This window comes from Lichenostomus cassidix, unplaced genomic scaffold (genome assembly GCF_008360975.1).
Source record: "Lichenostomus cassidix isolate B80296 unplaced genomic scaffold, HeHo_3.0 HiC_scaffold_40, whole genome shotgun sequence".
In the NCBI taxonomy this organism is placed as follows: domain Eukaryota; kingdom Metazoa; phylum Chordata; class Aves; order Passeriformes; family Meliphagidae; genus Lichenostomus; species Lichenostomus cassidix.
The window spans coordinates 745,151-769,096 of NW_028147459.1; the positions used below are offsets into that span (position 1 = coordinate 745,151).

General features: G+C 66.5%; 2 protein-coding genes and 1 long non-coding RNA gene across 5 annotated transcripts; all 3 read right to left on the reverse strand.

Annotated features, from left to right (window-relative positions):
* Window positions 1–121: 121 nt before the first annotated feature.
* On the reverse strand, window positions 122–11,715 carry LOC146422414 (fermitin family homolog 3-like). Of its 3 annotated transcripts, none has more exons than XM_085046403.1 (14): window positions 11,447–11,715; window positions 9,981–10,214; window positions 9,291–9,416; window positions 9,048–9,195; window positions 8,734–8,836; window positions 7,852–7,956; window positions 6,497–6,634; window positions 5,574–5,623; window positions 5,329–5,447; window positions 4,051–4,157; window positions 3,292–3,495; window positions 1,747–1,871; window positions 948–1,089; window positions 122–381 (listed from the first exon to the last, which is right to left on the reverse strand). In XM_085046403.1, the coding sequence occupies exons 1-14, from the start codon at window positions 11,658–11,660 to the stop codon at window positions 220–222; spliced, it is 1,977 nt and encodes a 658-aa protein (XP_084902529.1). In that variant the 5' UTR covers window positions 11,661–11,715; the 3' UTR covers window positions 122–219. The 3 variants fall into 3 exon arrangements, with proteins under 3 accessions (XP_084902529.1, XP_084902531.1, XP_084902530.1); XM_085046405.1 differs by having other exon boundaries at window positions 9,981–10,170; window positions 11,447–11,583; XM_085046404.1 differs by lacking the exon at window positions 9,048–9,195 and having other exon boundaries at window positions 9,981–10,170.
* Window positions 11,716–12,996: 1,281 nt separating this feature from the next.
* LOC146422415 (uncharacterized) lies at window positions 12,997–13,775 on the reverse strand. Its single transcript, XR_014848149.1, has 2 exons — window positions 13,535–13,775; window positions 12,997–13,434 (listed from the first exon to the last, which is right to left on the reverse strand). It is a non-coding gene; the product is annotated as an uncharacterized LOC146422415 (long non-coding RNA).
* Window positions 13,776–13,783: 8 nt separating this feature from the next.
* On the reverse strand, window positions 13,784–22,791 carry SIPA1 (signal-induced proliferation-associated 1). Its single transcript, XM_085046611.1, has 15 exons — window positions 22,013–22,791; window positions 21,613–21,734; window positions 21,188–21,373; window positions 20,454–20,628; window positions 19,736–19,839; window positions 18,609–18,766; window positions 17,156–17,879; window positions 16,632–16,903; window positions 16,108–16,377; window positions 15,959–16,028; window positions 15,783–15,861; window positions 15,510–15,608; window positions 14,907–14,976; window positions 14,744–14,816; window positions 13,784–14,083 (listed from the first exon to the last, which is right to left on the reverse strand). The coding sequence occupies exons 1-15, from the start codon at window positions 22,716–22,718 to the stop codon at window positions 13,913–13,915; spliced, it is 3,279 nt and encodes a 1,092-aa protein (XP_084902737.1). The 5' UTR covers window positions 22,719–22,791; the 3' UTR covers window positions 13,784–13,912.
* Between the last annotated feature and the right edge of the window lie 1,155 nt (window positions 22,792–23,946).

The following is a 23,946-nucleotide window of genomic DNA, read 5'->3' on the forward strand; positions in this document are numbered from 1 at the left end:
TCCCACGAGGATTTGGGGGGCTCCAAACCCCTCCCACGAGGATTTGGGGGGCTCCAAACCCCCCCACGAGGATTTGAGGGGCTCCAAACCCCCCACGATGCCCCCACAGACACCAAGGTCCCCTAGAACCACCACAAGCATGTTGTGCCTTTTAGGAGCGGTGACATTGGGGGGTGACAGTGACATTGGGGGGTCGCTCCAGCCCCGGGGGGGGGGGTCTCAGGGGTCGTACCCCCCCTCCATGAGGCGCCGCAGCTCCTGGGGGTCCCGGGGTGGCCCCCCCAGGGCCAGGTACCCCCCCAGGAACTGGTGCAGCACCCGGGGAGGGGCAGAGAGCACCCGCAGGCCCAGGGTGACATCACCGCTGAGCCACAGCCGCACCTGGGGGGGACATGGGGGGGACAGGGTGAGACCCCTTCCCAAAATACACCGGGGAGGGGGGGAAAGGGGTGAGACCCCCCCCCTCAGAAGCACACCGCGGGGGAGCCAGGGCTGGTCCCAGTCCTTCCCAGTGCCTCCCAGTCATTCCTAGCCCACTCCCAGTTCTTCCCAGTGTGTTTGGGTACAATCCCAGTGCTTCCCAGTGACTCCCAGTGCTTCTCATCCACTCCCACTGCGTTCCTGGTGCTTTCCAGCTCACTCCCAGTGCCTCCCAGTCCTTCCTAGTCCCTCCTAACCTACTCCCAATGCCTCCCAGTCCTTTCCAGTGCCTCCCAGTCCCTCCCAGTACTTTCCAAGTGCTTCCAGCCCATTCCCAGTCCCCCCATAGTCCACTCCCAGTCACTCCCAGTCCCTCCTAACCTCCTACTAGTGCCTCCCAGTCCTTTCCAGTGCCTCCCAGTCCCTCCCAGTCCTTTCCAAGTGCTTCCAGCCCATTCCCAGTCCCCCCACAGCCCACTCTCACTGCCTCCCCGCCGCTCCCAGTGGCTCCCAGTCACCCCCAGTACCTGCTGGCTGTCCCAGTTCACGTCCCACTGGCGCAGCTCGCTGTATTCCCAGCTGCGAGTGACAGAGCCCGAGCTGAGCTCGAGCCGCAGCAGCCGCGAGGGGCTGAGGGCCAGAACCTCATCGCGCCCGGTGCCCTGGAACCTGGGACCCCCAAAAAATGGGTGAGAGACCCCCAAAACCAGCTGGGAACCCCCCAAAAACAGCTGACATCCTCTGGTACCTGAGACTCCAAAAAAAAGGGTGAGAGATGCCCAAAAACAGCTGGGAACCCCCCAAAAAACGGGTGAGAGACCCCCAAAACCAGCTGGGAACCCCCAAAAAATAGCTGAGACTCCCTGGAACCTGGGACCCCCCAAAAAACGGGTGAGGGACCCCCAAAAACAGCTGGGAGCCCCCCAAAAACCAGCTGAGACTCCCTGGAACCTGGAACCCTCCCAGAAACAGGTGAGACCCTCCCAAAAGCAGGTGAAATCCCCTCAAAAAAACGGCTGAGACTCCCTTGAACCTCGGACCCCCTGGAACCTGAGACACCCCCTAAAAACAGCTGCGAACCCCCCAAAAACCAGCTGAGACTTCCTGGAAGTCTTTTGGGACTCCCCAGAAAACTGGTGAGAGACCCCCTGGAACCCCCCAAAAAATACCTGAGACCCCCTCCAGAACAGCTGAGATCTCCACCCAAAAACATCTGAGACCCCCTGGAATACCTGAGACCCCTTGGAACCCAATGGCCCCACTCCCTCCCAGTGCCCCCCAGTAACCCTCCTGGTCATTCCCAGTCCCTCCCAGTGTCCCCAGTACCTGACCACGAAGTGCCCCAGGCCGAAGCCAGGCAGGGCCCTCCAGGTCTCCACGAAGCGCAGCCGGGCCTGGGGGGGAGTCAGAGCTCCCACCCGGAGCAAAACCTCCAGGAGCCGAGGGGCGAACTGGGGAGGGGGCATAATGTGAGGAGGGGGACACAAAATGTGAGGGGAAAATAGCAGGAAAATGTGGGGGGAACCTGGGGGAATGGCTGAGGGAAAATGGCGGGAAAATGTGAATGGAGCTGAGGGGAAAAGGGCGGGAAAACGTGAGGGGGGACTGTGGGAATGACTGAGGGGGAAATGGTGGGAAAATGTGAGGGGAGCTGGAGGAACGGCTGAGGGGAAAATGGCAGGAAAATGTGAGGGGAATGGCTGAGGGGAAAATGGGGACAAAACGTGAGGGAGGACTGTGGGAATGGCTGAGGGGAAAGGGGGAGAAGATGTGAGGGGGGACTGGGATAATGGCTGAGGGGAAAATGGTGGCAAAATGTGAGGGGAGGCTAGGAATGGCTATGGGGAAAACGTGAGGGGGACTACGGGAATGGCTGAGGGAAAAATGGGGACAAAATGTGAGAGGAGCTGAGGGAATGGCTGAGGGGAAAATGGGGGCAAAATGTGAGAGGAACCTGGGGGAATGGCTATGGGGAAATGGCGGGAAAATGTGAGGGGAGCTGAGGGGAAAAGGGCGGGAAAACGTGAGGGGAGCTGGAGGAATGGCTGAGGGAGAAATGGAGGGAAAATGTGAGGGGAACCTGAGGGAATGACTGAGGGGAAAATGGGGGAAAATGTGAGGGGAGCTGGGGGAATGGCTGAGGGGAAAATGGGGACAAAATGTGAGGGGAACTGTGGGAATGGCTATGGGGAAAATGTGAGGGGAGCTGAGGGAATGGCTGAGGGGAAAATGGGGGAAAATGTGAGGGGCTGAGGAGAAAAGGGCGGGAAAACATAAGGGGAACCTGTGGGAATGGCTGAGGGGAAAATGTGGGAAAATGTGAGTAGAACCTGGGGGAATGGCTGAGGGGAAAATGGGGGGAAAATGTGAGGGAGCTGAGGGAAAATGGGGAAAACGTGAGGGGGACTGTGGGAATGGCTGAGGGAAAATGGGGACAAAATATGAGGGGGCTGAGGAGAAAAGGGTGGGAAAACATGAGGGGAGCTGGAGGAATGGCTGAGGGGAAAATAGGGGGAAAATGTGAATTGGGGAGCTTTGGGAATGGCTTGGGGGAATTGGGGGCCAATTTGAGGAGGGAGGCTTTGGGCTGGGGTTTAAATGTGAGGGGAAAAGGTGAGGAGGGGATCTGGGAGAGGCTGGGGGCGATATTGGGGTCGGGGGCACAGGGTGGGAGGCACAATGTGAGGAGGGGGCTATGGGGTCAATATTGGGGTCAATATTGGGGTCGGGGTGAGCAATGTGGAGGGGGTTATGGGGTCAATATTGTGGTCGGGGGGCACAGGGTGGGAGGCACAGTTTGAGGAGGGGGCTATGGGGTCAATATTGGGCTCGGGGGGCTGCAGGAGCCCCTTTGAGGAGGGGTCTCGGTACCTCCTTGGCTTTGATCTTGCGCTGGAATCGGGGGGGCAGCAGCCGCCGTGGGTCCGGGGGGGGCCGGGCGGGGGTCCCAGGAGGGTTCTGCACCCCCAAGACCCCCAAGACCCCCTGGATCTGTGCCCTGAGAGCTGCAGCTGAGAGAGACCCCCCTCGAGAGGCAACACGGAGCCCACAGACCCAGCGAGCGTATTGGGGGGCCTGGGGGGTGAGTGGGACACTGGGACCCCCAAAATTCTCACAGAACCACCTCCCCCGGATCCCTCAAACCCCCGAATTCCCCCTGAAACCCACAGAATTCCCCCTGGATTCCAGAACCCTCCCCCCGGACCCTTTAGTACCCCCCAGGACCCCCTGGAGACCCCCAGAACCTCCCAAAGACCCTCCAGAACCCCTGAAAACACCAAAAAAATCCCCTAAAACCTCACGCAATCCCCTAAAGAACAACCCAAGACCCCCCAAAACCCCAAGACCCCCACCCAGAACCCCCCTGGGACCCCCCAGAACCCCTGAAAACACCAAAAAAATCCCCTAAGAACACCCTGGGACCCCCCAAAACCCCAAGACCTCCACCCAGAACCCCCCTGGGACCCCCCAGAACCTCCAGAGAACACCCAAAAAATCCCCTAAAACCTCACACAATCCCCTCAAGAGACCTCCCAAAACCCCAAGACACGGGACTCCCACCCAGAACCCCCCCAGGACCCCTCTGCGACCCCCCAGGACCCCCCGGGACCCCCCAGGACCCCCACCCACATCATGGCACCGCAGGAAGGTCTCGCTCATCCCCCCCGGCGTTGGCACCCGGAGTTTGATCCGAAATTCCTGCGCCCCCAAATCCACCTGGGGGGTCACCTCACAGCCTGAGGGGGTCGGGGGGCGTCAGGGGGGTCCTGGGGGAGTCCCGGGGGGGGAAATGGGGGCACGGAAAGGGAGTTGGGGGCATCCTGAAAGGGTTTGGGGGATTAAGGGGAGGGCAGAGGGAGCCTCAAGGGGATTTGGGGGCTCTGAGGTGGTCCCAGGAAAGATTTGAGGGCGTCCCAGGGGGTCTGGGGGTTGGGGTCTGGGGGTGGTCCCGGGGGCATTTGGGGTGTCCCAGGGTCTGGGGTGGTCCCAGGGGGGATTTGGGGGCTCTGGGAGGATCCAGGAGGGGATTTTGGGGTGTCCCAGCGGGGTCTGGGGGAATCTGGGGCACTGGGGTGGTCCCAGGGGATCTGGGGACACTGGGGTGGTCCCAGGGGGGATTGGGAGGCTCTGGGAGGATCCGTGAGAGGATTTTGGGGTGTCCCAGAGGGGTCTGGGGGCAATTTGGGGGCTCTGGGGTGGTCCCAGGGAGGATTTGGGGTGTCCCAGGGGGTCTGGGGGAATCTGGGGTCTCTGGGGTGGTCCCAGGGATTTGGGGGCTCTGGGGTGGTCCCTGGGGGATTTGGGGTGTCCCAGGGGTCTGGGGTGGTCCCAGGGGGATTTGGGGACGCTGGGGTGGTCCCAGGGGATTTGGGGTGTCCCAGGGGGTCTGGGGGAATCTGGGGTCTCTGGGGTGGTCCCAGGGGGATCTGGGGGCTCTGGGAGGATCCAGGAGAGGATTTTGGGGTGTCCCAGTGGGGTCTGGGGGGATTTGGGGGCTCTGGGGTGGTCCCAGGGGGAATCTGGGGCACTGGGGTGGTCCCAGGGGGATTTGGGGTCCCAGGGGTCTGGGGTGGTCCCAGGGGATTTGTGGTGTCCCAGAGGGTCTGGGGGCAATTTGGGGGCTCTGGGGTGGTCCCAGGGGGTATTTGGGGTGTCCCAGGGGGGTCTGGGGTGGTCCCAGGGGGGATTTGGGGGCTCTGGGAGGATCCAGGAGGGGATTTTGGGGTGTCCCAGAGGGGTCTGGGGGCAATTTGGGGGCTCTGGGGTGGTCCCAGGGTGGGTTGGGGGGAATTTGTGAATCCTGGGAGACCCCCGGGGTCCTGGTTGGAGGGGAAATGGGGGGATCCCAAGGAATTTGGGGGTCCCAGGGTGATTTGGGGGAGATTCGGGGGGTTTTTGGGGTCTCACCGCGGAGGTTGAGCTGCTGAGGAGCATCCCCCGATCCCGGGGGGGTCCAGAGTGACAACGACGACCCCGAGAGCACAGCCCGGGTAGGGCGAGACCCCCGGAACGGCCACGGGGAGGGCCTGGGGGGACCCCAAATTTGGGGGGTCAGAGGGGACCCCAAAAGGGCCACAGGGAGGGTTTGGGGAGACCCGAATTTGGGATCTTTGGGATGGATTTGGGGGGTTTTTGGGGGGTTTTTGGGGTACCTGCAGAGCTCCAGCTCCTCCTCCAGCTCAGGGGGGGCTCCGAGCTCCTCCTGGGGACCCCCCAGTGACTCCTAGTCACTCCCAGTGCCCCCCAGTAACTCCCAGTGACTGCCAGTGCCCCCCAGTAACTCCCAGTGTCCCTCCCAGTGCCCTCCATTGTCCCCAGTCCCTCCCAATCCTCCTCCCAGTCCTTCCCAGTGCCCCCCAGTCCCGCAGAACAACCCCCAGACCCCCAATTCCCCCCTCCCAGTGCCCCCCAGTAACTCCCAGTGACTCCCAGTATCCCCCAGTAACTCCCAGTGCCCCCCAGTAACTCCCAGTGTGGCCAGCAGAGCCTCCCAGTAACTCCCAGCGTCCCTCCCGGTGCCCTCCAGTGTCCCCAGTCCTTCCCAGTGCCCCCCAGTCCCACAGAACAACCCCCAGACCCCCAGTTCCCCCCTCCCAGTGCCCCCCAGTGACTCCCAGTCACTCCCAGTGCCCCCCAGTATCTCCCAGTGTGGCCGGAAGAGCCTCCCAGTAGCTTCCAGTAACTCCCAGTGTCCCTCCCGGTGCCCTCCAGTGTCCCCAGTGCCTCCCAGTCCTCCTCCCAGTCCTTTCCAGTGTCCCCCAGTCCTGCAGAACAACCCCCAGACCCCCAATTCCCCCCTCCCAGTGCCCCCCAGTAACTCCCAGTGCCCCCCCAGTGCCCCCCAGTAACGCCCAGTGTGGCCAGAAGAGCCTCCCAGTAACTCCAGTAACTCCCAGTGACCCCAGTGCCCTCCAGGTCCCCAGTCCTTCCCAGTCCCCCACCCCAGAACAACCCCCAGACCCCCAGTTCCCCCCTCCCAGTGCCCCCCAGTAACTCCCAGTCACTCCAGTGCCCTCCCAGTATCTCCCAGTGACTCCCAGTGCCCCCCAGTCCCTCCCAGTTCCCCCAGTCTCACGGGCGGGGCGGGGGTCCCGCTGCCCCCCAGGCTCAGCTCCAGGTTCTCCAGGGCTGTGTCCAGGTCCTGGGGGTCCTGCGGCTCGGGGGGGTCCTGGGGGTCCTTCCCATCCCCCTCCTCTGCCCCCTCGATCTGGTACTGGGGGGCGAGATGGGTCGGGGGGATTTGGGGGTCTCAAAGGAGGGTTTGGGGGGGTCAGGAGGGTTTTAGGGGAGTCCCAGGGAATGTGGGAAGGGTTTTCCCCAAGGAATTTGGGGTGGGTTTTTTGGGGGAGGAGGTCCCAGGGAGTCCATGAGGGTTTTTTGGGGTGTCTCAGGGTATCTGGGGTGGGTTTTTTGGGGGGGTCTCAGGGTATCTGGGGAGAAATTTTGGGGGAAGTCTCAGGGAATTTTGGGGATTTCGGGTATCCGGGATGGGTTTTTAGGGTACAAGGAGATTCGGGGAAGGTCCCAGAGTATCTGGGGTGGGTTTTGGGGTATCCGGGGTGGGTTTTCAGGTATCTGGGATGGGGTTTTTGGGGTTCTAAGGGATTCGGGGAATGTCCCAGGGTATCCAGGGTGCATTTTGGGGGATTCCCGGGATATCCGGGGTGGGTTTTGGGGTATCTGGGGTGGGTTTTGGGGTATCCGGGGTGGGTTTTGGGGTATCTGGGATTGGTTTTTAGGGTACAAGGGGATTCGGGGAATGTCCCAGGGTCTCCAGGGTGGGTTTTGGGGGATTCCCGGGGTACCCCGGGTGGGTTTTGGGGGATTCCCAGGATATCTGGGGTGGGTTTTGGGGTATCTAGGATGGGGGTTTGGTGTTTAAAGGGATTTGGGGAAATGTCCCATGGTATCCGGGGTGGGTTTTGGGGATTCCCAGGATATCTGGGGTGGGTTTTGGGGTATCTAGGATGGGGTTTTGGGGTTCTAAGGGATTCAGGGAAGGTCCCAGAGTATCCGGGGTGGGTTTTGGGGTATCTGGGGTGGGGTTTTGGGGTTCAAAGGGATTCGGGGAAGGTCCCAGGGTCTCCAGGGTGGGTTTTGGGGGATTCCTGGGGTATCTGGGGTGGGTTTTGGGATATCTGGGATGGGGTTTTTGGGGTTCTAAGGGATTCGGGGAATGTCCCAGGGTACCCGGGGTGGGTTTTGGGGGATTTCCGGGGTATCTGGGGTGGGGTTTTGGGGTATCTGGAATGGGTTTTTGGGGTTCTAAGGCATTCGGGGAATGTCCCAGGGTATCTGGGGTGGGTTTTGGGGTATCCAGGGTGGGTTTTCGGGTATCTGGGATGGTGTTTTGGGGTTCAAAGGGATTGGGGGAATATCCCAGGATACCCGGGACAGGTTTTGGGGGATTCCGGGCTGGTTTTGGGGTACCTGGAGGGCGGCAAAGACCATCCCCTCCTCCTCGGTGCACTCGATCTCCTCGGCCAGGATCTCCCCCAGCGCCTGCTCCTGCAGCAGCGCCACGCGACGTCCGTCCTGGGGGGCGAGGGGGGGAAATTGGGGAGGGTCCGACCCCCGGGGACCCCCAAAACCCCTCCCGGGGACCCCAGAATCCCTCCAGGGACCCCAAAACCCCTCCCAGGGACCCCAAAACCCCTCCCGGCCACCCCCAGAGCCCCTCCCGGGAGTGTCTGAGGAGTTACACCGAGGGGTTTGAGGGTCCCTGGGGGGTTTTGGGGTACCTGGTGGGGATTTTGGGGGTCCCTTGGGGTCCAGCCCCATAGCGCAGGGGTATTTGGGGGTAATTTTGGGGTCCCTGGGGTGGATTTTGGGGTCCCTGGGATGGTTCTGGGGTCCCTGGGGGGGATTTTGGGGTCCCTGGGGGGGATTTTGGGGTCCCTGGGGTGGATTTTGGGGTCCCTGAGGGGATTTTGTACCTGGGGTGATTTTGGGGTACCTGGGGGGATTTTGGGGTCCCTGGGGGTTCTGGGGTACCTGGGGGTTTTGGGGTAATTTGGGGGATTTTGGGGTCCCTGGGGGGGATTTTGGGGTACTTGGGGGGGATTTTGAGGTCCCTGGGATGGTTTTGGGGTACCTGGGGGTCCAGCCCCATAGCGCAGGGGTCCCTGGGGGGAGATTTTGGGGTCCCTGGGGTGGATTTTGGGGTCCCTGAGGGGATTTTGGGGTCCGTGGGGGGGATTTTGGGGTACTTGGGGGGGATTTTGGGGTCTCTGGGATGGTTTTGGGGTACCTGGGGGGGATTTTGGGGTCTCTGGGGTGGATTTTGGGGTCCCTGGGATGGTTTTGGGGTACCTGGGGGTCCAGCCCCATAGCGCAGGGGTACTTGAAGCGCAGCAGCAGCTCCTCATCCTCGGCCACGCCCTGCTCCAGCAGGGACCGCCCCACGTCCAGCCACCTGCGGGGGCGTGGCCAGCGCTGGGTCACGCCCCCTTGCCACGCCCAATGACATGACCACGCCCACGAGCCACACCCAAGCGTGAGCCACGCCCACAAACCTCACCTGAGTACCAGGCCACGCCTACAAACCCGCCCCGGCCACACCCACAAACCCCTCCCCACCAAGCCCCGCCCATCCCGACCCCACCCCGCCAAGCCCCGCCCCTCACCGCGCGTGCAGCCGCGCCCACCGCACCAGGGCGTTCCCGGGGGGGCTCCGGAGGGTCCCGGGGGGGTCCCTGCCCTTCCCCCCCCCCGGTTTTGGGGTCCTCAAAGTCCGGAGCAGCTCGGGGGGCAGCGCGGGGGGAGGGGCTTCGTCTGGGGGGGGTGGGGAGATGAGAGGGGTGAGGGGGAGGGGGAGGGACCGGGGGGGTCCAGCGCCCCCTCCCCACCTTGGCCCCGCCCACCTTTACCTGCCCGCAGGTGTGTTAAGTCCAGGTCGGGGGGGGCTCGGGGGGGGTCGCGGCCTTTGCGACCCCTCCCCTCCCCCTCCTCCGGCTCCGGCCGCAGCAGGGAAAGTTCCTCGGGGTGATGAACCCCTGCGGGACCCCCCCGGTCACGGAGAGACCCCCGGGACCACCCCCGGGACCACCCCCGGTCACGGAGAGACCCCCGGGACCACCCCCGGGACCCCCCCGGTCACCGAGAGACCCCCGGGACCACCCCCAAGGTACCCCCAGAGCCCTCAGTGCCCCCCAGAGACCCCCTGGAGACCCCCTCAGTGCCACCCCGCGACCCCAAGGACCCCGTGGACACCTCCCAGACCCCCTCCGTTATCTGGGGAGGGCTCAGATGTCTGGACCCCTCCGAGCCCCAAAAGCCCAGAGATCCCGATCATCCCTAGGACCCCCGGTGACCCACCCAGTGACGCCCCAGACCCACCGAGCAGCCCCCCAGACCCACCGGCAGCCCCCAGACCCCTAGCCACACCCCCAGGCCCCCAGCCACGCCCCCAGACCCACCGAGCACCCCGGGACCACCTAATGATGCCCCAGACCCACCGAGCAGCCCCCAAACCCCCAATGATGCCCCCAGACTCCCCAATGACGCCCCCAGACCCACCGAGCAGCCCCCAAACCCCCCAATGACGCCCCCAGACCCACCGAGCAGCCCGCAGACCCTCGCCGCCGCCCTGCCGGGGGTCGCGGCGAAGTTGACGCGCAGCCTGAGCACGGAGCCCCCCGGGAGGCGCAGCCGCAGCGGGCGGTGCCGGGGGGCGAAGAGGAGCCGCGACCCCCCCCCGACCCCCAGCGCGTCCAGGGTGGGGCTGGGGGCTACCAGCCACCGCCGCTGCTGAGTCCACCACAGAGCATGGTCTGACCAGTCCCGGGGCTCCCCTGGGGGACAGGGGGGCTTTGGGGGGCGCTGGGGGAGCTGGGGTGGGGTTTGAGGGGGTCGCTGGGGCTGAGGGGGTCTTGTTGTATCCCCAAATCACATCGGGGGGCTTCGGGGGGGCTGTAATGGGGCTATAATGGGCTCTGGAGGGGAATAATGGGGCTGGGGAGTTCTAATGGGGTTGTAATAGGAGTGGGGGCTTCAGGGGCTGTGAGGGGTCTGGGGCTGCCAGACTGGGGCTGGGGGGTCTATAATGGGGCTGGGGGTCTGTAATGGGGCTATAATGGGCTCTGGAGGGATAATAATGGGGCTGGGGGAGCTCTAATGGGGTTGTAATAAGAGTGGGGGGCTTCGGGGGGCTGTGAGGGGTCTGGGGGCTGCCAGACTGGGGCTGGGGGGGCTCGTGGGGGTCTTCCTGCCCCCCCAAACCCCATGGGGGGGGTCGGGGAGGTCACTCTGGCTATTTATAGACCGCGGGTCCCTTATCAGCCCGGCCAGGGGGACAGCGGGAGGGGGGCGGGAAGTGGGGGGACCCCGGGACCCCCCGATAAGGGCTGCCCTCCCCCTCCCCCACCCCCGGGCGGGATCCTTCCCCTCCCCCCAACCCCCCCCAACCCCCACCGTCGCTGAGTGAGCGGCGCGTGACGCGGGGGGACAATTGTCACAATGGTCGTGGTGGCCCTGCCCTGGTGGGGACAGGGGGGAAGTGTGGGCTGGGGGTCAGGCTATGGGTCACGCTGGGGGTCAAGCTGTGGGTCAGGCTGTGGGTCAGCGCTATGGGGTCAGCGCTATGGGGTCAGGCTGGGGGTCAAGCTGTGGGTCAGGCTGTGGGGTCAAGCTGTGGGGTCAGGCTGTGGGTCACGCTGTGGGTCACGCTGTGGGTCAGGCTGTGGGTCAGCGCTATGGGGTCAACTCTGTGGGTCAGCGCTATGGGGTCAGGCTGGGGGTCAGGCTGTGGGTCAGCGCTGTGGGGTCAGGCTGTGGGTCAGCGCTATGGGGTCAGGCTGTGGGTCAGCGCTATGGGTCAGGGCTATGGGGTCAGGCTGTGGGTCAGTGCTATGGGTCAGCGCTATGGGATCAAGCTGTGGGTCAGGCTATGGGTCAGCGCTATGGGGTCAAGCTGTGGGTCAGGCTGTGGGTCAGCGCTATGGGTCAGCACTGTGGGTCAGGCTAGGGGTCAGGCTATGGGGTCAGGCTATGGGTCAGGCTATGGGTCAGCGCTGTGGTCACTCACCAAACGTGTCCGCGATGAGGCGCATGAGGCCCCCGACGTGCAGATGGCCGGTGACACACAGGGTGAGGACACGGGGACAGCGCTGTCCCTGCCCCACAGCCTCTCCCTGCCCCACAGCCTCTCCCTGCCCCACATCGTCGCCCTCCTCCACCTCCACCTGCAGCTCGAAGGAGCCATCGATGTCCTCTCCGGTCGCCGTTTTCAGCCCCGCCATGGCCCCGGAGGTGCCCGCGATGTCCCTGTCCCTGTCCCTGTCCCCGTGGTCCCCAAGGCCACCCGGGTGTGCCCCGCGCCACTGTCACCCCCGCAGAGGAAGTCGCGATAGGAGGAGCCACCAGGGCTCCGATGTCGGGATGTCCCCGCCTGGCCGCGGGTGTCGCCCACCGGGGCTGGGGGACCGAAATTTGGGGAAATGTGGGAAAATCGCCATTCCTCCATCCTCCCGCAGCCGGGGTGGGGTCTGGGAGACCCCCGGGTCACCCCTGTCACACCCCGCGGCGTTCCCGAGGGATGTGTCGCCGGCTCTGGGGTCAGTCCGGGATTTTACGGGCTCTCCGTGGAATTAGGGAATGGGGCAGGAATAGGGCAGGGAATGGGGCAAGAATAGGGCAGGGAATGGGGCAGGGATGGAGCTGGGATGGGGTAGGAATGGGGCAGGGAATGGGGCAGGGAATGGGACAGGGAATGGGGTTGGGATGGGGCTGGAATGAGGCAGGAATAGGGCAGGAGTGGGGTTGGGATGGGGCGGGAATGGGGCTAGAATGGGATAGGAATAGGGCAGGGAATGGGGCTGGGATGGGAATGGGGCAGGAATGGGTCGGGAATGGGGCAGGAATAGGGCAGGAATAGGGCAGGAGTGGGGTTGGGATGGGGTGGGAATGGGTCGGGAATGGGGTAGGAATAGGGCAGGGAAGGGAGTAGGAATGGGGCAGGAATAGGGCAGGAATGGGGTTGGGATGGGGCAGGAATGGGTCGGGAATGAGGCAGATAATGGGGCAGGGAATGGGTCGGGAGTGGGGCAGGGAATGGGGCAGGGAATGGGGCTGGGATGGGGCCGAATATGGGGCAGGAATAGGGCAGGGAATGGGGCCGAATATGGGGTAGGAATAGGGCCGAATATAGGGCCGAATATGGGGCCGGCAATTCAGGGAAAAGCCGAGGACGCTTCCCGGGATCGGGAGCGGCTGAAGCGACATCTGAGGGAACCTCGGACATTTGGGGACAGCTGGGGACACCCCAAAACAAAAAACGGCATTAAACTGGCCGTCCTGGGGAGACTGGGAGGGACTGGGAGGGACTGGGAGTGGACTGGGAGTGAACTGGGAGGGACTGGGAGTGAACTGGGAAGCACTGGGTTGACTGGGAGTAGACTGGGAGGCAATGAGGGGGACTGAGGAGCACTGGAAGGGACTGGGAGGACACTGTGGCCTTTTATGGGGACACTGGGACAGACTGGGATATACTGGGAGGGGACTGGGGAGCACTGGGAGGGTCACGCTGGGGGTGGGGGTCTCTAGGGGTGTCCCCCTCCCCAAAATCAGAGCCGAGGCTGCCGAGGCCGAAGGGGTTTTATTGCTGGGAGGGGGCGCGGGGGGGTCCCGCCGCCTCCCCCTGGGGGGTCCAGTGTCACCTGGGGAGGGGACAACACGGGGGGGGGGGGGCAATGTCACATGGGAGGAGGACAAGGGGACACACGGGGGGGGTCCAGTGTCACATGGCGGGGGGACGTGGAGTGTTCCATTGTCACACGGCGGGGGGACACGCGGGGTCATTCCAGTGTCACACAGGGAAGGGAAATTGGGGTTTTCCAGTGCCACACGAGGAGGGGGACGTGGGGACGTCCAGTGTCACACGAGGAGGGGGACGTGGAGGTGTTCCAGTGTCACACAAGGAGAGGGACATGGGGTGTCCCAGTGTCACACGAGGAGGGGGACATTGGGGACGTCCAGTGTCACACGAGGGTGTTCCAGTGCCACACGAGGGGGACACTGGGGACGTCCAGTGTCACACGAGGATGGGGACGTGGGGATGTCCCAGTGTCACACGAGGAGAGGGACGTGGGGTGTTCCAGTGTCACACGAGGGGGACACGGGGCGGGAGAGGTTCCAGTGCCACACGAGGGTGTCCCAGTGCCACACGGGGGGGACACGGGGGGTGTCACAGCTTCACTTTCACAGTCAGTGGGGGCACGGGGGGGGAGGGGCGGAGGCGCGGGTGTGCAAGGGGGGGGAGGGGACACCGCGGGCACGAGGCGAGTGTGCAAGGGGGGGGGAGGGGAGCGAAGGGGGAGTGTGCAAAGGAGGGGTGGGAAATGGGGAGGTGGGCAAAGGGGGGGGAGCGTGAGCAGGGGGTGAGCGTGCCCAGAGTGTCCCCAAGGCCACCGTGCCCACCTGGCCGCGCCACCCGCAGGTCCCCCCGCGCTGTGGGGCTGCCGCAGTCCCCGAGTCCTGCGGGGTCCCGCGGCTCTCAGGGGCTTTGGGGGGATTTCTGGGGGTCTCGGGGGCTCTCGGGGGGTCGCAGCAGCCTCGTGACGCGGCTGAGCCGCTCGTTGGCATCGTCCTGCCCTTGCCGGAGGCGCCGCGTGGAGCGACGGAGACCGCGGAGCTCTGCCCGCAGCCGCTGCTGCGCCTCGTGGCCCTGGAGGTGGGCAGCCCCACAGGTGAGCCCCACAGAGACCCCATAGATCAGCCCCACAGAGACCCCACAGATCAGTCCCTGCCCCATAGAGACCCGATAGAGACCCCACAGGTCAGCCCCACAGACCCCACAGGTCAGTCCCTGCCCCACAGAGACCCCATAGATCAGCCCGAGCCCCAGAGAGACCCCATAGATCGGTCCCACAGAGACCCCACAGGTCAGCTCCTGCCCCACAGATCAGCTCCAGCCCCACGGAGATTCCACAGATCAGCCCCACAGAGACCCCACAGAGACCCCACAGATCAGCCCCAGCCCCATAGAAAGCCCACAGATCAGCCCCTGCCCCATAGAGACCGCACAGGTCAGCGTCAGCCCCATGGAGACCCCACAGATCAGCCCCACAGAGACCCCACAGATCAGCCCCAGCCCCATAGAAACCCCACAGGTCAGCCCCATAGAGACCCCACAGAGACCCCACAGACCCCACAGATCAGCCCCACAGAGACCCCCCAGATCAGCCCCACAGGTCATCCCCATAGAGACCCCACAGTTCAGCCCATCAGTGTCGCCCCAGTTCTCTCCCAGTTCTCTCCCAGTTCTCTCCCAGTTCTCTCCCAGTTCTCTCCCAGTTCCTCCCAGTTCCTCCCAGTTCCTCCCCACCTCCTGCAGATCGTCCTGCAGCCTCTTCAGCGCCGCCTCCAGCTGCGCCACCTTCTCCGCCAGGCTTTGGGACCTGCGGGAGGGGACAGGAGGGCTGGGGACACTCACCGGGACCCCTCCTGTCCCCAAAATCCCCCCTAATCCCCCCCCGACCCCTCCGTACTCATCCTCGGGGGCTGCCGGGCTCAGGCTCTGCTGGACCCCAATGTTGGGCAGTTCCCGGAGTTGATGTCCTGTTGGGGGGGGGAAAAATGAGGAGGGGGGTGTGAGACCCCCTAATTGGGGTCCCCAGTTCCCACCCTCCCCGTTCCCACAGCCCCCCAACTCCTCCCAGCCCCCCAAAACCCCTTTAATCCCCTTGGACCCCAAATCGCCCTCAATCCTCTCAGCCCCCCAACCCACAGATTTAACCCCCCACCACAGAAACCCCCCAGAAATGCCCTCCAGGACCCCCAAAACTTCCCCAAATCCCCCCCAAAGCCCCTCACCCCCGGGCGATGCACTCCAGGACCCCCAAAACCTCCCCAAATCCCCCAAACTCTTCATCCCCCTGAGCAATTGCCTCCAGGACTCCCCAATCCCCAAATCCCCTCAAAGCCCCTCACCCCCCAGGCGATGGCCTCCAGGACCCCCAAACCCTCCCTAAAACCTCCCCCAAATCCCCCAAAGCCCCTCACCCCCACGGGCGATGGCTCCAGGACCCCCAAAACCTCCCCAAATGCCCCCAAATCCCCCAAAGCCCCCAAATCCCCCCAAAGCCCCTCACCCCCGCGGGCGATGGCCTCCAGGACCCCGCTGCAGGCTGTGGCCAGGCAGGCGATGACATCCCACTCGTCCTCCTGGGGGTCCCCAGACCCCGACAGCACTGAGGGGGGTGGGACAACAGTGGGGACCCTCGGGGGACTCGAGGGGACCCTCCAGAGGGTGCGGGACACCCCCAGAGGGCAGGGGACAGGGACACCCGGGGGTTGGGATGGGATGGGATCGGGGGGACACGGGAGGGGACAAGGAGGGGACACAGGGTGTCCGAGCCACTCACGCCTGCCCAGAGAATGTCGCAGCGAGGGGGGGCTGAGCTCGGGGGGCGCCGCAGGACCACCGGCATCCGGGGGGGTTCCCTGGGGACACGGGAGGGTCAGCAAGGGGACATCGCGGGGGACACACGGGGGGGTCAGCGGGATCACGGGGACACCGCGGGGGGACACAGGGACTCACCGTGTCGCCAGGCGGGGAGGGGCTGTGGTGCGGCAGCAGCAGGTCCGGCGTGGGGTCAGCCAGGGGGGGCCTGGGGGGGTCAGGGGGTGACAGTTACGGGGGCTCGGGGGGATTTGGGAGATTCGTTCCCCGCGTCCGGTGTCACTCACGGGCTGGGGGGGGCTCCGCTCGGGTTTTTGGGGGTCTCCGGGCCGGGGGGGAAGGGGGTGCTCTCCTCATCCAGAGCCAGCGCCTGCAGGAGCCGCAGGGAGTCGCGGGACAAACCCCCCGAGCCCCTCCCGGCCTCCCCCCCGTCGCTGTCACCCCCCGAGTCGCTGCTCGTGTCCCCGATGTCGCCGCCGAGGTCCCCAGGGCCGGGGTCGCCCCCCGACGACCCCCGGCCCTGCTCCAGCGAGCGCGCGTAGAGCTCCGAGAAACTCCTGGTAGGGGGGGACAGAGGACACAGGGAGGGGTGACACGCTGAGGACACTCCGGGGTGGCCTCGTCCCCGTCCCGCCGTGTCGCTGTCCCCACCAGATCCCCAATTCCGCCCCTCATTTCCCTCCCAAACTCAATCCCCCCAATGGCTCCAGGACCCCCAAATCCCCCCCAAACCCCCCAATCCTCCCCCTGCCCCCCATCCCCTATTTCCCCCCCAAACCCCAAACCCCTCCACGCCCCCCGCCGCCCTCACCGCCGGGGTCTCCCGTCGCGGTCGGGGGGCAGCAGGGTCAGGGGTCCCGAGGGTCTCCGCAGCAGCGCCCGCAGCCTCCGGGGGTCTCGGCGGGGGAGGGGGCAGCGCCCCACCCGCAGCAGCCGCGCTCCGGGCCGCAGCCCCGCCGTCTCGGCGAACGAGAAGCGCGTCACGGCCGTCACGACCCCCGAGGGGTCCACGCGGAAGCCGCGGCGACCCCCAGCCCCCCGGGGCAGGGCCAGCTCCTGAGCCTCGCAGCCCCGCGTCACTGCCTGCGGGAGGGGGACATTGAGTCGGGGACATGGAGACCCCAGAGAGCCCCCCGCCCTCCGTGTCACCTGGCCAGGTGGGGCACGAAGACCCTCAGGAACCCCCAGAGGAACCCGCGGTGAGTGACCCTACGCGACCCCGTGGGAACCCCAACACTGACCCCACAGGGCACCCCATGTCCGAGCCCCACGGCGTCCCCCCAAAGCCCCCCGGTGCCCCTCCCAGTCTGCCCAGTTTGCCCTTCACCCCCTCACCTGCAGCCTGGCCACCACCTGTGGGGCCGCGCCGTGGGGCAGCCGCAGCGCCAACCACTCTCCCGCCCCATGGAAGATCTCCAGGCGCCCCTCGGAGAACCCCCAGCCCAGCACGTCCCGGCAGGCGCAGCTGAACAGCGTCCCGGGCGGGGTGGCGACCATCCCCGCCTGGGTGGCAACCTCCCCCGGGTTACGGGGGGGCTCGCCGGGGTGAGCGGGGAGCACCCCCGAATTTGGGGACAACACCTCGGGGTGATTCTGGGGGGCTTTCCCCGCGTTTCCCCTGTTGGCCACCGCTCCGGGGGGCGCGGCGACCACCACCACCCTCTCGGCGGCCACGCCGAGCAGACACGGCAGCCCCCCCTCGGCCCGGGCTCCCCACACCAACGCCCCCGCCACCACCGCCGCCGCCGCCGCGCCCCCCGAGCCCCCCGAGCCCCCCGAGGAGGAACCGCCGCGGCGGAGACCCCCGAGCGCGGGGAGCCCCCGGGGGGGCGCGGGCAGCGGAGCCCCGCCGCCGTGAGCGCGCAGCAGCTCCTGCAGGTACTGGCGGCGGGTGCGCGCGGCCATGGCCCCCAGGCGACCCCCGCGCGCCGCCGCGTTCTCGCCGTTGATGGCTTTGGCCAGCAGGAAGGGGCGCAGCCCCGCGCCCCCCGAAAATCGCTGCCCCGCCGCCAGCGCCGGCCCGAACGGGGGGGTTTCCTCCGGACGCACCACGGCCACGCTGCGGGGGGGAAAGGGGGGATTAGGGACCCCCAAAATCCGTGGGAGACCCCCGAAGAGGGGGAAAAGGGGGTTTAGGGACACCGGAACCCGTGGGAGACCCCCGGCGTGGGGGGAAAGGGGGATTTAGGGACCCCAAAACCCATGGGAGACCCCCTGGAAGCAGGAGAGACCCCCGATGGGGAAAGGAAGGGGGCGTTTAAGGACCCTAGAACCCGTGGGAGACCCCCGGAGGGTGGGGGAAAAGGGGGTTTAGGGACACCCAAAACTCGTGGAAGACCCCCGGGGATGGGGGGGAGAGACCCTTCAGACCCCCCGAGAGACCAGGGAAGACCCCCAAGCAGCCCCAGGCTCCCTGCAAACCCCTCCCGCCCCACCCCGAGGGGCAAGTCACCCCAAAAATCCCAGGGGAGACCCCAGGGACCCACAGGGAGACCCCCGGAGTCCACAAAAACTCCCCCAGCCTCCCTCTCCAAAACCCCCAACCCCTATTTGGGACCCTCCAGCCCCCCCGAGGACCCCCAGAACCCCCTGAATGAGCCCCCCAACCCCTTTTGAGACCCCGGGGGACCTCCAGACCCCCCGAGGACCCCCGGAACCCCCTGAATGAGCCCCCCAACCCCTATTTGAGACCCCCGGGGAGCTCCAAGACCCCAGGGACCCCCGGAACCCCCTGAATGAGCCCCCCGACCCCCTTTTTTGAGACCCCCGGGGGACCCCCCGGCCCCACCTGTAGGTGGTGCGGGGCGTGCAGGGCTCGTGCACGCGCACCACCAGGAAGACGTGCTGGAAGTGGCTGCGCAGGGCGCGCGGGGAGAACGGGAGCGCGCCCGGCTCCTGGAACACGATTGTCACGATGTCGTTGCCGATATGGCGCTTCCGCAGCAGCTGAGGGACAAGGGGAAGGGGGTGGGAGACCCCCGAAATTGTCACGGGGTGGGGGGGTGCAGGAGAGGGGTCAGAGCCCCCCAAAGCGGTGGAGAGTGAGAGACCCCCACAGACTGCTGGGAATATCCAGAATCTCCCCAAAAACTTCACCCCAAAAACCTCAGGGATGTTCGGACTGATCTAGAACTCCCTTTGAGACCCACACAATTCTCTTTCCAGGAATTCTGTCCTCCCCAAAAAAACCCCAAAACCTGGGAATCCTGGACCTGCTGCCACTTCATGAGGTGAGAGGGATCATGGGGGGACCCCAGCCTCAAAATGCCAGGGACCACTGTGACCTTCCTGGACCCCCTTGTGACCTTCCTGGACCCTCTTGTGACCTTCCTGGACCCCCTGTGACCTTCCCGGACTCCCCATGACCCCCCCGGACCCCCTGTGACCTTCCCGGACCCCCCGTGACCTTCCCAGAGCCCCCCGTGACCTTCCCGGACCCCCCATGACCTTCCCGGACCCCCTGTGACCTTCCTGGACCGCCCGAGACCTTCCCGGAGCCCCTGTGACCTTCCCGGAGCCCCTTGTGACCTGCCTGGACCCCCTTGTGACCTTTCTGGATCCCCTGTGACCTTCCCGGACCCCCCGTGACCTTCCTGGACCCTCTGTGACCTTTCCGGACCCTCCTGTGACCTTCCTGGACCCCCTTGTGACCTTTCTGGACCCCCCAAAACCTTCCTGGACCCCCCTGTGACCTTCCCGGAGCCCCTGTGACCTTCCCGGACCCCCTGTGACCTTCCCGGACCCCCTGTGACCTTCCCGGACCCCCTGTGACCCTCCCGGAGCCCCCTGTGACCTTCCCGGACCCACTCGTGACCTTCCCGGAGCCCCTGTGACCTTCCCGGAGCCCCCGTGACCTTCCCAGAGCCCCCTGTGACCTTCCTGGACCCCCCGTGACCCTCCCGGAGCCCCCCGTACCTGCTGGGGGTTGCGGGGGGTGAAGGGCAGCATGGTGCTGACGTGGAACATCACCTCGTAGCCATGGTAGGTGGTGTACAGCGAGTGTGTCCCCGTGGAGTCAGCTGGGGGGGACACGGCCTGAGCCCCCCACCCCGCCGGGGAGCCCCCACCTCACCGGGGAACCCCCACAGGGAACAACCCAGGTCGCTGTGTCCCCACATTGTCCCCATCGCCTTGCTCTGCATCCCCGTGTCCTCCCTGTTCCGCTGTCCCCTCCATGTCCCACCATCCCCATGTCCCCCATGTCCCCTCATGTTCCCCCACATCTCCATGTCCCCTCCATGTCCCACCATCCCCATGTCCCCCCAATTCCCCACATCCCCACCTCCCCCCATGTCCCCTCATGTCCTCATGTTCCCCCATGTCCCCGTGTCCTCTCCACGTCCCACCATCCCCTTATCCCCCCAATTCCCCATGTCCCAATGTCCCCCAAATCCCCCCACATCTCCATGTTCCCCCAATTCCCCACATCTCCCTCTCCCCCATGTCCCCTCCATGTCCCACAATCCCCACGTCCCCTCATGTCCTCTCCACTTCCCACCATCCCCATATCCCCCCAATTCCCCACATCCCCACTTTCCCCCCACGTCCCCTCATGTCCCCACATCCCGCCACATCCCCATGCCCCCATATCCCCCCGTGTCCCCCCAGTGTCCCCGCGTGTCCCCGCGCTCACTGCGGGTGTCCAGCTGTGCCCGGTACCCCCCGAAGCCGCGCAGCCTCACGCGGGTGCCCAGCAGGGCCAGGAACTGCTCGAAGGCTGGCCCGGGCTCCTCGTTGTTGTACATCTCCTCCTCCGAGCCCTGCCCGGCCCGGCAGTACAGCACCCCCACCTTGCGCTGCCGGCTCACCTGGGGGGCCGGGGGGGACAGGGACCTCGCAGGGGGGTCCTCATGCCATCCCATCCCACCCCATCCCATCCCATCCCATCCCATCCCATCCCATCCCATCCCATCCCATCCCATCCCATCCCTTGTCCCCTCCCTTGTCCCCTCCCGTGTCCCCTGTCCCATTGAGGAGGAGTCCCCCATCCTGTCCCCTATCCCACCGGGCTGACCGCTGTCCCCCGGGACCCCCCAGCACCTCGGGGTGTCCCCAGCCCGGGTCCCCTTCCCCTGCGGGTGTCCCCTCATCCCCTCTGTCCCTATAAGTGTCCCCCGGGGGGTTTTTCCCACCCCATCCCCCTCCCACCCGCCGGCTGTCCCCACCCCATGGCGGTGTCCCCCGTGCGACACTTAGAGACCCCCGAAGACCCCTCGGCAGCCTCCCACGGGGGGTTTGCCCGTCCAAACCCCTCCTCGAGCAAACCCCCTACCCCTCCAACCACACCGCGGCGCAATTCCCACCCTCCGCAAGCCCCCTCCCCACTCAAAGCCCACCCACCCCATCGCGCACGACCCCCTGGCTCACCCCCTGCTCGTCCAGCTTGAGGAGGGTCTCCTGCACGGCGGGGGAGGGGGCGAGCCGCAGCCCCCCCACCGCCAGCCCCGGCAGCAGCAGTTCTAGAAGCTTCCGCGGGGGAACCCCCCGTGTTCCCGGGGGGCGACAGCCGGGGGGCAGCGCCTCCTCCAGCACCGACCCCCGCAGGGTCCGCAGCTTGGGGGGGGCGACACGGGAGGGGTCAGGCTGGGGGAGACCCTCGTGGTGTCCCCACAGTGTCCCCGATACCCTCAGAGACACCTGGAGGGATTTTGACACTCCCGAGTGTCCCCAACCCCAAATTTCACCCATCCTCCCCAACCCCCCACCCACCCCAGGACCCCTCTACCTCCCCCCGCCCTTTCGGGACCCCCAAGCCCCTGATTTCCAAGCCCCCCCGAGCCCTCCCAGCTCACCTGGCAGGTGCGCAGGATGATCCTGTGCAGCACCTGAGCTCGCGGCCCCTCCTTCTCCTCCCGCCGCAGCGACACAGCCACGGGCCCCAGCCGGGGGTCTTCACCCAGCAGGTTGTGGTGCTCTGGGAGGGGGTCGGAGGGGGTCAGGATCCCCATAGCCCCCCCAGTTCCCCTACAGCCCCCCCAGTTCCTCTACAGCCCCCCATTGTCCCCAGCCGGGGGTCTGGGGGTCCTCACCCAGCACGTTCTGATGCTCTGGGGGGGTCAGCTGGGGACATGGGGGGCACGGGACCCTCACAGCCCCCTTCCCCGCCCCCTCCCCACCTTTCCCTCGCCGTACCGGTTTTATCCCCCCACCCTCCCGCGCCCCCCGACCCCCATTTTCCCCCTCCCCACTCACCTTTCCCATAGAAGTACTTGCGGTAATACTCTGCGCCCTCGTCGCTGTGCTCGATGGGGTGAGGGGGTCGCGACCCCGCCGGGGGCTCCTCCAGCACCGCCACGGCCGCGTTCGGCAGCTGCCCGGGCCCGGGGGGTCCCTGGGGAGACCCCAGCCCCTGTTCCTGCTCCCCCCCCGTCTCGCAGCAGAAGCGGGGGCAGCTCAGCACCAGCGCCTCGGGGTCGGGGGCGGCGCGGGGCGACCCGGGGGGCTCCTCGGGCTCCAGGTGAGCGGCGGAAGCCCCCGAGGTGAGGCCGGGGGGTCCCGGCGGGGGCTCGGTGGGGTCGAAGAGGATGCTTTGCACGTCGTAATGAGCGAGGAGGGGGCTCCAGGGGGGGCGGGGGAAGAAATCGGGGTCTCCCCCGGCGGCCGCCAGCCCCAGCAGTAGCAGGGGGTCCCGGAATCGGTGCGGGGTGGGATTTGTCCCCGTCGTCGCCTCCTCGTGGCTTTGGGTGCGGCTGCGGGGTGACACCCCCGCCGGGGACCCCCCGTCCCCCGGGGACCTCCCCAGGGCCGCCTCGCTGCTGCTGCGCCCCCGGGGGGCTGCTCCGCCGGGGGAGGGGGGCGGCGAGGGGAGACCCCCGGCCGCGCTGAGAGGGGCTGGGGAGGGGGGCGGCCGGGCCAAGGGACCCCGCATTTTGCGGAGGAAGAGATCGTCGGACTGCATGGCCCCCCCGGAACCCCCCGAAACTCCCTAGGACCCCTCAATGACCCCCTCCAGGACCCCCGAGGACCCCCCCTTTAGATCCCTGAGACCCCTTTGCCCTCCCCCCGGGACCCCTAGAGAATCCTCAGGACCCCCGGGGGTCTCCGGGACCCCCCCGCCCCGCCCCGCCCCCCCGGTTGTAGCGGGGATCGCGCGCCCGGCGATTTGTCAATGAAAACGTGGGAACGAGCCCCGCGCTCCGATTGGCTGCCGGGGGATTCCCGCGTGCCGAGGCCCCGCCCCCTTTTCCCACGCGCCCCTCGCCGGGTTGGTCAATGGGGGGACACGGGGGGCTCCGGCCGCGACTTTCGCTGGGCTGGGGGGCGACGGTGACACCTGGGGAGGGACACGGGGGTCAGCGCGGAGGGGGGGGATCCTCATCCCGTGTCCCTCTGTCCCTCCATGGCTGTCCCTCCATCCCCACAGACCCCTTTCTCCCCTCCCCGCCCCCCCCAGCCCACCGCAGTGACCCCAAAACGGGGCTGGGGGGGTGACGGACCCCCCGGGACCCCCCCGGGACACCCCCGGGACCCCCCCGGGACCCCCCTGGACACGCGGGTTTGTCCTTCGCGTGGATCCTAACCTGGACCCCCAGCTCTCCCCAGCAGCCCCTCCGCTCCGGGGGGGTCTGGGGGTATCCGGGGGGGTCCGGGGGTGTCCGGGGGGGTCTGGGGGGAAGCGGTGGCCCCGGGGGATGTTGGGGGGGGGGCCCGGACGTGCCGCCGCCGGCGGTTTCCTGCCATCCAGGAAGTGTCGGCAGCCGTCGGCCCCCAAAATGCTGCCCCCCGACAGCTCCCCCGAGCCCCCCCGCGCTGACCCCCCCACCTCGGGGGTCCCCCTCACCTCCAGCCACCCCCCCCCCGCCACGCCGAGCCCCCAATCCTGACCTTGCCCCCGGAGTGAACTCGGGCGTCCGGCCCCCCCCCAACTTCCCTTCTCCAGCTGCAGCGCTCGCCGTCCGGCCCCCCCCCGCCCCCCAGCGAAGGAAACGCCGTCCGCCCCCCGAACCCCCCGGCCTCTCCCCGAGCCCCCCAATTGTTTAAACCGCGTTAATCTGGGGGGGGGGACAGGATGGGTGACACCCCCCCCCAGGTACAGGTGGCTCAGGGCGGGGAGGGACTGGGGGGGGTTGGGGTGACACCCGGAGGTCCCCAAATCTCCCGGGACCCCCCCGGTTAGAAGTCGCGAC

Bases quoted from the DNA above. Each gene is read 5' to 3' on its own strand.
- SIPA1 (XM_085046611.1), bottom strand. From the start codon at position 22,718: ATGCAGTCCGACGATCTCTTCCTCCGCAAAATGCGGGGTCCCTTGGCC. The intron at 21,374-21,612 runs GTGAGCTGGGAG...GCCCCCCCCAAG, and splicing joins TCATCCTGCGCACCTGCCAG to CTGCGGACCCTGCGGGGGTC. The intron at 16,029-16,107 runs GTGAGTGACACC...TGACCCCCCCAG, and splicing joins AGCGGAGCCCCCCCCAGCCC to GCCCCCCCTGGCTGACCCCA.
- LOC146422414 (XM_085046403.1), bottom strand. From the start codon at position 11,660: ATGGCGGGGCTGAAAACGGCGACCGGAGAGGACATCGATGGCTCCTTC. The intron at 7,957-8,733 runs GTACCCCAAAAC...CTCGCCCCCCAG, and splicing joins CTATGGGGCTGGACCCCCAG to GACGGACGTCGCGTGGCGCT. The intron at 3,496-4,050 runs GTGGGTGGGGGT...CTCACCCCCCAG, and splicing joins CCTTCCTGCGGTGCCATGAT to GCCCCCCAATACGCTCGCTG.